Here is a 13274-nt window from a genome sequence, read left to right as displayed (position 1 = left end):
ATAAGTTGAAAAAAAAGCCGAATGTATTTGGCGTTCGGATTAGAATTTCTGTTTTTTGGCTTTTGCCATCGCTTACTTCCGTACGCCATCTTGATAGAAATTGGAGGTTCAGACTACTGTGGGAAATTAGAAAATTTTGGGGGGTCAAAAAATCGTTTTTGAGAAAAAGATGACCGAAAATCAGGACAAAAATGATATTCCCATAAAAAATGGAACTGAAAAATATGTTTTACCCCTAAAAAGCACTAAAAATTTGAAAAAAGCACTAAAAAAAACACTAAAAAAACACTAAAAAAAGCACTAAAAAGCTGAAAAGGAAATTAATGATTAGTACATGTCAAACAACAAATGATAATACAAAACCTGTAAAAGAAATTAAATGATTAGAAATACACAATACAATACCAAAGTACACTTCAAAGGAAATGAGGATGATTCCGAAGCCGTCAATGCCACTACTAGTTTCGACGATATGTCTTCTTCAGGTGGCAGGTGTAGACTGAAGAAACTAGGGTATCCTAGCCCTTAATATACTCTCGACCAAGGGACCGTCCGTTTGTAACCTGTAATTAGTGCATGACTGTGGTTGGTTGATCTTGTAACAACATGACACTGATTGGTGTGTTCGTTCGACCATGGATGCGGTCAAGTGGAAACGTGATATGGGCACGTGGGTTCGCTAAATTATCTCACTGACCACTGTTCCGTGAGTTGTTTGTCCAAGCTCACCTGTGGTAACACCTGAGTAGGTGATCCAGGTAGCTTGGGTCTACCTGTACCGACCGTTTTACAGGCCGGCGTTTACCCAAGCTACCTGTGATAACCATGTCCTGAGACCGCGCTCAGGTAGCTTGGGAACAGATGTTCAGCGGCGCGGACGGTAATCAAATACTAATGAGGTAATTTACCTGGGTGAATACTGGTGTGGTGGGTCCAGGTAGCTTTGGGTTAGAGTTTTAGGGTTAGGGTTAGGGTTAGGGTTATAACCAACTGCACTTTTCGTAACGAATTGGTGCAATTATGTAACGAAAATTTGCAATTATGTAACGAAAGTTTTGCAAGGTAACGAAAGTTTGCAATTTTGTAACGAAAGTTTGCAAGTGTGTAACATATTTTTGCAAGTTTGTAACGAAAGTTTGCAATTATGTAACGTTGCAATTTTGTAACGAAAGTTTTGAAATCTTTTACTTTTGAACCATTATAACACCGTTAAAATTCATCGAAAATGCTGTCGTTTGGTCTATTCCGGATTCTTTAGAACTTAATAGAAAAAAAAGTTATTTGACTGCAAAAATCGAATTCGTTACATAATGCAACTCAAAAGGGTTAGATCAATTACGTGTTTTTTATTGTCAAATTTGAATTAAATTGTTGAAAGTAATTGTTTACTACATATTTGAGCTGTTTTCTCTTGGAAATACTTTTATTTTTATCTAATCACGAACTAATCACCACTTTCGTTACATAATTGCAACCTTTCGTTACAATTTCGTGGTGAAACTGTTTTCTCGGCCATTTCGAAAGGACTTTTCTCGCTTTAAATTAGATAATATTGTAGTTGCTTATCCATTCTTGATGTCCATATAAAGAAAACAAAATTGAACGACGATAAATATTTTCTTCTGTCGGTTAAACTTTTTTAGGCGGGGGTACATATATTCCAAAAAATTTTAAAAATCCGTTCTTTTGTGTTTAATCCATTGCCAAATAATTACGTTTGCTTAAAATAAAAGAAAAGTTGGTTTATTTCCACTTTCCAAGCTTTTGTAAAACGTAATGAACCAATTGATGATGTGGGTTATACGCTTTTAGATTTAACCCTGAAATTATTCCTAATGGGCATATGTTTATCTCAACATCCTATGTATCATTGGAAAGGGCATGAAATAAGCTTTAAAATGATGATATATTTTGTTTCAAAATGTTTTATTTTTTTTTACTTCTTGAGCTTAGAATGATGCTGTCCTGTATGAATAAATTATTTTTTTGAAAATTCGAGAAAAAAATAAAAAAAACATCGAAAATCGATTAATTCTCTTGGCAAAATTGTAGGGAATGATAACTCAGTATAAATATATTTTGTTCTTCTCAAAAGAACAAATATTGAAAGTTTTAGAATTTTTTGAAATTTCACATTTTTGGTGTTGTGACACCTATAAGAAATTCGTTACATAATTGCATTTCATTGCGGTTAGAGATAAATAGATAGGATATTGCAAAGAAAGGAAGAAGAGACGTTAGATAAGGCCTAATTATGATATGTTGAACGAAAAAACCTGCAGTTATGATACTCTAAATGCTAACCCTAACCATGTGCAATTATGTAACGAAAGTGAATTCGTTACATTATTGCATTATTGCAAGTCACCGTGATTAGAATAAAGCATATTGAAATAAACATTTCTTTATAATATTTATAGTCTTGAAATTATTTTATTGCATTTTCCTGCTAAAAACGTTTAACATATACACGTTAACACTCTAACCGCGATGAATTGCAATTATGTAACGAAAGTGAATTCGTTACATAATTGCAACTTTCGTTACATTATTGCAAGTCACCGTGATTAGAATAAAGCATATTGAAATAAACATTTCTTGATAATATTTATAGTCTTGAAATTATTTTATTGCATTTTCCTGCTAAAAACGTTTAACATATACACGTTAACACTCTAACCGCGATGAATTGCAATTATGTAACGATTTCGAATTCGTTACATAATTGCATTTCATCGCGGTTAGAGATAAATATATATGATATTGCAAAGAAAGGAGGAAGAGACGTTAGATAGGGGCTAATTATGATATGCTGAACGAAAAAACCTGCAGTTATGATACTCTAAATGCTAACCCTAACCACGTTAAATTATTCGTTACATAATTGCAACTTTCGTTACATTATTGCAAGTCACCGTGATTAGAATAAAGCATATTGAAATAAACATTTCTTTATAATATTTATAGTCTTGAAATTATTTTATTGCATTTTCCTGCTAAAAACGTTTAACATATACACGTTAACACTCTAACCGCGATGAATTGCAATTATGTAACGAAAGTGAATTCGTTACATAATTGCAACTTTCGTTACATTATTGCAAGTCACCGTGATTAGAATAAAGCATATTGAAATAAACATTTCTTGATAATATTTATAGTCTTGAAATTATTTTATTGCATTTTCCTGCTAGTCTTGAAATTATTTTATTGCATTTTCCTGCTAAAAACGTTTAACATATACACGTTAACACTCATATTGAAATAAACATTTCGATAATATTTATAGTCTTGAAATTATTTTATTGCATTTTCCTGCTAAAAACGTTGCAATTATGTAACGATTTCGAATTCGTTACATAATTGCATTTCATTGCGGTTAGAGATAAATATATATGATATTGCAAAGAAAGGATAAAGAGACGTTAGATAAGGCCTAATTATGATATGTTGGACGAAGAAACCTGCAGTTATGATACTCAAAATGCTAACCCTAACCACGTGCAATTATGTAACGAAAGTGAATTCGTTACATTATTGCAAGTCACCGTGATTAGAATAAAGCATATTGAAATAAACATTTCTTGATAATATTTATAGTCTTGAAATTGTTTTATTGCATTTTCCTGCTAAAAACGTTTAACATATTTAACATTAAGTAACCAAATTGAATTCGCTACAGTATTGCACAAGGTCATGGTTAGCTTTTTGAGTATACTTACCTGATGTAATAATTTTGTTTTAGAGCATCAGTCAGAGATACATACATAGATATGTCAACCATATCTTAGTATCTCTGTCCGGGCTTGGGACGGGGACCCTGCTCTAGTAAGCCCATGTTTTTAATTGATTTTATTGAAACCCAATCAAGGAATTAAATTACAATTGAAAGGGTTTTTTTTTTTTGGTCTTTTTTTTTTTTTTTTTTTCTGTTTATTGAAACCCTATCAAGGAATTAAATTACAATTGAAAGGGTTATTTTTTTTGTCTTTTTTTGTTTTTGTCTTTTTTTTTCGTTTATTGAAACCCTATCAAGGAATTAAATTACAATTGAAAGAGTTTTTTCTTTTCTTTTTTTTTTTCTCAGTCTTTTTTTTTTTTTTTTTTTGGTGGGGTGGTTGTCGTTGTTTTAGATTTTGATTAGAGGAGCTGGATTTCCGTTCTACTTGTCCCTCCGGAACTGTCGTTCCCTATCGGTTATTTTCTTGATAGGGAAGCGGACAACCACGCTCTCCCCGAGCCCATCCTTACACATAAGGTCTTTGACAGCAACCTGTGTTATTTCTGCCTTGCTCTCGACTAGCGATTTACAACAGCTCAATATCCAGTTCGCCTCCCACCTCACGAACGACCAAGGAAGAGCTAGTTCTTCCACATGTTCAGATTCTTCCTCGCTTACTTCCTCGTCTTTTGGTTGCGTCGTCTCACCAATGGAACTGGAGTCACATGACTCACCTAGCATTATTTCTTTGATAACACCGCTAACCTTCAAGCTTTCCTTTTCTTTTTGATGTATCAAATAATAATTATCAGCAGTGGTCGGTCGGTGAGTCATGTGACTCGCCAGTGACTCCCTCATTTCTGGGTGAGCCTCCCGCACGTGGGTGGTTGTGGTTTTCCGAATTTTGGTAGCTGATATCACGGGGGCCTTCGGACATGCGGCACTCCAGAAAGCCTTAATCCCAGCATTGACCTCACTAGTGTTTATTGGCTGTCCTGTCGATGTTAAAAAGAAGGCAGCACTAGCCTCTAGAAGTTTTTCATCTTCACATGCAAAAACACGCCGTCTTACCTTTCCGTAATCGGCCATAACACTCCACAGGTCCGCTGGGATTATGAGCGTCACTGGTGTTCGATAGCCGGTTTTGTGGTCAGAAACCACGACCACCCTATTCCCGCCTTCTCGCACCTGGGCATAGTTCATCAACCGCATAGTTATACCGGCAATTGCTCCTGACCTTTGAGCATTGGCAGCAAGAATGTTAAACATAAAAAAAATTCCTGCACTGTGAAAGATGTATCTTGCTCACACTGTCCAGTTCACAGCAGGCAGTCATTTTAAGATAGGATCTTGCGTCCGCTGCTTGTTGGGAGGTCAATGCCCTTGAAAGGTCGGTTGGTGTAATCTCCTCTGCCGCATCAGTAACGGATTTTGCAATAGCCCTCTTCCTAGCCAACTTTCCAAGGGAGTTGGCCCACCTCCCTGTACTCTCAATCAACGTTCTGCACTTAGACTCATCGGCCCCTTTTTCTCGGATATGAGAAATGATGAAAATTCTCGAAGTGATCCTAGAAATGACCGGAGAGTCCCCGGCTGGAGACTCTCGGTTCGGCTCATCATTACTATATGCAAATAACGTTTTCCCAACCCCATTTTTTTGCAATTTTGTAACGAATTCGGTCAAAAAATTCAAAACTTTCAAACTCGATTTTTTCATGGAATTAGGCCCGAAAAAAATTGTCTAGAGGTTGCAAAAAATTAAAGAACCACCCCAAAAACCCTGCACAAAAGAAATTTTCAAAATCGGACTTTTAATGGATTTTTTACGCACGAAACACGAAAACTGTGACTTCAAGTTGCCACGGTGAGTTGACTGCATATGGCCGGAAACTCAAAATTTTCAACTCGATTTTAAACGGAAGAAAAAAAGCTGGGGGTTAGAGCTGATACTTATTTATGCTAGGGGGTTAGCCTAACCCCCTAGAAAAAGCTAATAATATGCTCTAACCCCCTTTAAATGACGAAGATGCAATTATGTAACGAAAGTGACACATTTTCGCCAATATCATCATATCGAATGATTTTTTTCAGCAACAACTGACACCAAATAGTGCAACAAGATCTTTCACAAGTTTGATTTGAGTATCGTGAACCTTCAAATAACTTTAGACCTAACCCTAGGGTCATTGCTATTATGTAACGAAAGTACTCTAACCACGGTTCTAATTTGGCTTAAGAACTTTAAAAATGCTGAAGGTATGTTAGCTCGTTGGTTAAGTGTCATAGAAACTTCAGTACAGGGCTGGTTCTAAACACAGGAATGCTGACGCATTATCAAGACGACCCTTAAGAAAATATGGACGTTCTGATTGCCCAGACTGTTATGACCTTGAGCTGGTAGACACAGATAGGGGTCAGCTCTCCGAGCACCATTCTAAAGTTGACTGTGAACAGTTAACAGATCCCATATGCCCTGTAGCGCAAGCTCCTGAAGTTCAGTGTAACTGGTTGCCAGTGTGGACCAGAGATGAGATATTAGAAATGCAGGTTAAAGACAAGGGAATAGGACCCATCTTAGAATTGAAAAGACATCTGATGTTGCTCCAGATGAAAGGGAAATAACCCACCTCAATAGTGACGCTAAAAGTTTATGGGTCCAGTGGGATTCTCTACCGTTAGAAAACAGTTTGTTATACAGACGGAAAAAACTGGGTGACAATGAGTATAGAATGCAGTTGGTAGCTCCTGTAGAGATCAGGGATTCTATTTTTGAGCACTTGCATACAAGTCGCACGGCTGGTCATTTTGGCCGTGATAGAACATTGGAAACTGTAAGTCGAAGATTCTATTGGCCCGGTATGACAGACACATTAACTCGCTGGTGTAAATCCTGTGATCTTTGTGCTAGATGTAAACCAGGTCCCTCTAGATTTGGCTGTCCTTTGCAGTTACATAGTGACATGGCTCAGGAATTTGAGGGAAAATTATTCACAGAGGTTTGTAGGTTGTTAGACATTAAAAAAACTCGTACCACCCCCTATAGACCTTGTTCCAATGGTTTGGTAGAACGTTTCAACCGTACATTAAAACAAATGCTGTCAATGTATGCCCACGAGGGAAAGTTGGATTGGGATGATCACCTGCCCTTCATATTAATGGCCTATAGGGCTAGTGAACATAAGAGTACTGGTTGCACGCCGAACCTGATGATGCTAGGACGTGAAGTAGATTGCCCTATAGATCTCATGGTGGGAGGGGTTCCAGAACCGCATACAGATATTTGTACCCTTGAATATGTAGAATGGTTGCGAACAACCATGCAGGAGACTTTTCAGTATGCACATAAACACCTAGAAGTTGCAGCAAAGTCACAGGAAATAACCTATGACCGTAACCTGAAGTCTCGAGAATTCCAAATAGGTACATGGGTGTGGCGCTGGTATCCCCCTAAAGCTGGCCTCAAGCTGGAATTAGGTTGGACAGGGCCATATTTAGTAGTAGACAAACTGTCATCTTTGACCTACAAAATTTAAAAAAAATTGCAAAACAGCAGCGATTAGTGTACATGTAGATCACCTCAAGCCATATGAGGGAACCAATCAACCAGTTAATTGGTTACAAGCCCAGAATGTAAGTCCAGCTTCTCTGGAGATGTCTGAAGGCCATCACACTGTTATAGGGGGAGACAACTTCCCCAGTGACACATCTTCAGATGAGCAGGACATGATTCCTCAGCAGTTATTTCGGTCTCCAGTCAGAACCAGAACAGGGAGGATGATAAACCCCTGAGACCGATATTCTCCATAGCAGATAGTACAATAAAAATGAATTTCTAAGACGATGTAGAAAATGTGTACTGTACACAGAAATATTAGAAGTTTTCAACCACAGAGTATGTAGTTTTAACCTTGAAATAATGTATATATCTAAAGACTTACCCGGCCGATAATATGTCTGCCGTGTTTCTGCTTTATTTTTCCATATTATTGTTAAAAACAGTTCCACAGTTTATGATCAATATAAAAGGAATGATTTTTAATGACGAGTTGCATCATAGAAGGAAAATGCAACGCAGATTTTCCTTTTTCAACATTTTTCCAAAAGAGATGCTGGTGAAGACAAGGCAAGGATAAGTACTTGAAAGCTAAGTGTTTATTTTATTTAAAAAGGACAAATGCAATTTTTCATTCTGTCCAATTGATTATGCTATATATATATGTAAAGCCTAGTTTTGAAAGAAAATTATTTTTCTTCTTTTTTTAAGGGGAAAGGAGATGGCTGTACATTCTGAAATTAAAAAAAAAAATCTCTTAAGAGTTAGTTGTAGGTTTACTAATCCTATTCACTACTTACATTACCATCTTTGTGAGAAACTATGAGTAGTTTCTGTTTCTATTTCAGGAATATTTCAGAAGTTGATTTGAAATCTAAAAAAAAAAAAAATAAAGTCAGATCATGGAGATCCTGAGTTACTAAGCCTAGTAGCTGACCTGCACGAGTTGCAGGAATTTCAACACATGGAGAGGCAGCTCTGGCCACAGGAGGGTATGTCCTGTCCAGTCGAGGGATGTGGTCCCCAACATTACTCTAGGCTTGGGGCCTATCTTACTCATTGGAGCCACTACCACTCCCCTGCCGTACGGCTGCATGAATGTAGCCGATGTGGCAGGAGGAGTCGGGGGCGATCCCGGGCGGTATGCCACCTGAGGAGCAATCAAGAGGGAGGGAAGCTGAAGGTTATTACGGTTCCCAACAGGGAGTACCGTCCCCCTGGAGACATCTTGCCGCCCAGGCTGGGGAATCTCACAGAAAGGAGGCAGCGGGAAGATTTCCAGCACATAATAAATGATGAAATTTAGACTGGAAAAAGAGACTTATAAATTTGTTGTTTCTTTATATTTATTATTTTTTTTGTTTTTGTTAAAGTTTCAGTTTTATGTTTCATTTCTTTTCAGTATTATTTATGTACAAGAACGTTATACAAATATCCAGAGGTAGACTACAGGTGCCAACTAGTATTTAATTAATTTAGACAAAGATAATTTGTTTGAATTACTTTGATCTTAAGGTGGAAGGCATGTGGGATAGGTCGTTTTACAGAGTCTTTTATTCGGACTGCTTCGTTACGAATGGCGATAATTATTGTGACCCAGTAGTAATTTTGGCTCTTGGTAGGTTAACATACCCTTAGTCACGTTGTTAGTTGTACTTTGGTGAGTTCAGCCTACGGTTTAGTGGTGATATTCTGTCTGGTTTGACGAATGTCTATTTAGGAAATTAGTTTGTTGATTACGTCGGCCATTTTGTGAAGTGTGCCGTGCTCCAGCGTAATACGTGCTGTGATTGGTTGAGACTTAAGCGGTGGAGCCAATCGCTAAGTCTTTTAAGTTTTAGATACATTGCTATGGGTCAGGTGATTACGGGTATAAAAAGACAAACACGTTCGGGCTTCTCGGTTTTTCTCTGCCGGAGAATTGGTGAGTTTAGGTTAGACTTCAACAGCCGTTGTTGACGCTTTGAGACCAGAGCGACTTAAACAATAGAGAAATGCTCTGAAAACAGAGTGACATTGCTTTCTGAGTTAGGGTAGGCCATAGGTTACGATGCTCTGAAAACAGGGCAGTACTTTCACTTTCGGTTTGTGGCTACGGCCATGTGACTATTTCTATACTCTGAAATAAGAGTACTCCTGTTATTATGCTCTGAAACCAGAGCAACCTTTGGTATGAACTTATAAGTGGCTTTGTTAATCTAAGCGGTGTTATCACTGCTACGGCCTACTAACACTAACATTAGCATTATGTAAGGATTTATAGACAGTTATCATGTAGTGTTTTCCCTGGGTGGAAGGGTAGTTGTTAGTCCGTCTCGGAGGCCATTAGAGTTCTGTCTAGTGTTACTTTAAGAGTACTAGTCCATTACAGTAATGGACATTGTTTATATTTAAATCTACCTCTAGTTGTCTTTATAGGCAAGAGTCTGAAGTGTAAGGAGGGAATGTTGCCATGGGAACTTCCCAGGACTAGGAACTGTGTACCTTGCAGTACTACCTCACTTTACATTTATTTAGGTTGACTTATTTTTGATCTGTTGACTCTAGTTTATTTTTGATCAGCTTTACACTTCTGTTAATTTATTTTTGTTTTGTTTATTCTTTTTTTTCCCGCCTTAATACTCATTTTCCATCAATGTCTACATAATAAACTTGTGGAACTAAACTTCTGTGTTGTCGTGGGTCTTTCCTAACACTTCGACTAATCAAGGATAAAGAACCTGAAGGTGTGCTTGGAAGTTGACTGTTGGCCATTGTTCTGTTGCGAATTATACTTGTCTCGGCCTATTTTCTCTGAAATTGATCTAAAATTACACAACGCGAAGTCTTTTGTATGGCCTAACTCTCCTCTTCCGAACCCTTCTACTACAGATAAAAGGTACTTATTAATTTATAAAATCGATGATCATTAAAATTTATATTAAGTTTTATAATTCAAGCAAGCTAGTTTATAAAATACATTTTAATAGTATCATACGGAAATGCGATATCAATCTGCTCCACTTTGCTATAAATGTTCTTTCCGTCGACGGACGCAATGCCCCTATCTGCGTATTTATATCTTTAAAAAATATATGATGGGTCCTTTTCGTGGAGAATATCTCCAAAACTACTCCTTTTCGAGGTTGACCGCAACCCGTGTGACGCGTACTAACACTGACGTACGTAACTTACGAGATGGTATAGAAGCGACCAACTTTATTGGCTACACTGTGATCCTATGTACACTAAGGTCGAAAATGGTGTGACGAGATGGTAAAAGATTTTGGACATAGAAGATGGAAACAATGTACTGTCAATGTACAATGTAACAAAAATCACAGTTGTGGATAAATAAAGCTGCATAGATTTACTTACCAGGGACGTGGGCACAAATTCTCGCACATTATGACCAAGTGTTAAACAAAGCGTAACCGAATTGACTACAGTACATGTTCACCTATCAGGTGATTTGTTTCGTTTATGATCTATTTACCATCTCGTCACACTATTTTCTATCTTGGCATACATGCTATTTTAAGTATAGACGAAATTGTTGGTCGATTCCTTACCATCTCGCACACTACGCACGTTAGCGCAAGCACGCGCCACACTGGTAATTTGTCTGAGTAAGATAACCGAGCAGTCATTAAAACGTCACTTTAATCTTCTACTTACGTGTAATAAGAACTTCTATTCTATAAGATAACGCATTGTATCAGTCTTGACTTGTGACGAGAAAGAAATTTGCTCCTTGTCAAAATACAATTACATCACTGACTTATATACGGCAGATTTCATTTATGCTAACGTGACATGGACGGAAAATCCCATTTTATGTACCATCCAAGTCAAATTTTAAAAATGCATATTTTTGGATAATTTTTGAAGTATGATAATATTTAAACATCCAATTCTAATAAAATATAGAAATATTTATACATTTCTACTTTTACATTGTGCAAATAGCAACAGAAAGTGGAGACCCACGAGATACACACAGAGACACCATGTTCCTAACATACCTATTTTTCAAAAAGGAAGGCACTCAAGTGTTTTCTTAAGCATCTTATTTCCTTGTTTTGGTATTTCATTAAACAAAAAATCAAATTTTACTATTTAAGAATTGAAAATAAATATTTTAACAATGTCTGAATCTAGTGTAACAGTACATGGTAAATACTGAAGTTTTTTTCAGTTTGTCTGCTAAAATAAGTCAGAAATAAGATAATAGCAGATAAAACAATTAATCAAAACATTGTTGTTCAAGTATTGTAATGAAAAAGCTAAAAAAATATAACTTGACAAAAATATCACTTTTTTCTTCTGGCCAATGCTAACTCTACATATTGGACAGAAATATGCATGCTAATGTTACATATTGGACGGAAATATGCATGCTAACGTTACATATTGGACGGAAATATGCATGCTAACGTTACATATTGGACGGAAATATGCATGCTAACGTTACATTCGGACAGAATTTATGCAGTGCTAATGTTACTTTCAGGACGGAAATGTTAAAATTAGCTTTCAAATCTTTTAAATCTAACAAAACCAGTTTTTTGCACTTTTTAAAAATACTATATGTATATTAAGGTTATATATTTCATGTTCAGCCCATGAATTGTCCAGAATAATGAATTCCTCGTCACAGCATGCTAATGTTACATTGAGGACAGAAAAACGATTGCTAACGTGACCTAGAGACAGAATTTACCCAGTGCTAATGTTACTTTTAGGACGGAAATCATAAAATTTGCTGTAATATCTTTCAGATTCAACTAAACCAGTTTTTTTCTCCGCTTTTTAAAAACACACTAAAATAAGATTCTTTAAATATTCATGTTTAGTGTATGAATTGTCCAGAATAATGAATTCCTCATCACAGTGTGTTAATGTTACACAGAGGACGGAAAAACGATTGCTAACGTGACCTAGAGACAGAATTCATACAGTGCTAATGTTATATCCAGGACGGAAATATTAAAAATTGCTGTAATATCTTTTAAAATTCAACAAAACCAGTGTTTTTCCCAATTTTTTAAAACACAATATGGTTAATATTCTTTAAATAATACATGCTCAGTCTGAGTTGTCCAGAATAACGGATTTCTTATTTCATGTGCTAATGTTACATACACGATGGAAAAACGAACGCTAACATGACATTAAGGGAGAGAATTCACCCAGTGCCTTTTATTTCATATTTTATTCCCTCAAAACGGCAATGGGAGGCATCAGAGTTTGGGGCCATGAGGTCACCTCATCTAATATGTTCACGCGTATGGTGCAACACTCTAATTCAGTGTACATGTATTTATGCATTTTTTTTACCATTTAGAGCTCTGTACACATATAATATACAACTTTTTTCATGCACTTATTTTATTCTTTATTTCTTTCAATTCATAATAATTGTCATTGACATTTTTTTCTAAAATGTCCATGGTACATGTGTACTTCCATGAGGCTTAAGTGGATCCCATCCCCTCTCTCTTTTCTTTCCCTGCCCTGTTAAAGTGTGCAACAGTATTGTACAATCCTTGGGGAAGGGGATCTGCCCATGCATGTGATTGTAAATACTGTGTGCATAAAGTTAAAGTAAATTTTAATATTTTCTTATAATAAAATTATACCACAAAATATGAATAAGTGCATCTGACATATATCGCGAAAGCCACTAATATTAGTATGGTACAGTATATATATGGTATCAACAAAATAATAAGATGTCCATTGATTTATTAGTAGATTTAACAGTTCATTCATCTGTAGATAGGGATATGAAAAGCAAGAGAAAATGAATTATAATAGTTTTTGAGTAGATTTGCATGATGAGTGAAGTCACTATAGACATTCTTTTTATACTATTTTCTTACCCTGCCGTGAACAAGTGTAATTAAATGTTACCCATTTAACATGGTTCATGTACATCATTTAGAAAACAAAATTAACATGGTTCATACAACATTCAGAAAGCCAAATTTAAGGTATTTTTCTTGTAATTTTCAAGGA

General features: G+C 36.3%; 1 protein-coding gene across 1 annotated transcript; it reads left to right on the top strand.

Annotated features, from left to right (window-relative positions):
* Positions 1-6450: 6450 nt before the first annotated feature.
* On the top strand, positions 6451-7254 carry LOC132544947 (uncharacterized). The gene has a single exon (XM_060208612.1). It carries the CDS (start codon positions 6451-6453, stop codon positions 7252-7254), a length of 804 nt encoding a protein of 267 aa, XP_060064595.1.
* Positions 7255-13274: the final 6020 nt, after the last annotated feature.

Source organism: Ylistrum balloti, unplaced genomic scaffold (assembly GCF_031769215.1).
Source record: "Ylistrum balloti isolate Yb309-2 unplaced genomic scaffold, AGI_CSIRO_Ybal_v1 Utg369816, whole genome shotgun sequence".
In the NCBI taxonomy this organism is placed as follows: Eukaryota; Metazoa; Mollusca; class Bivalvia; order Pectinida; family Pectinidae; genus Ylistrum; species Ylistrum balloti.
The sequence above is the reverse complement of the archived record's forward strand: the minus strand, read 5'-3'. Positions and strand labels throughout refer to the sequence as shown.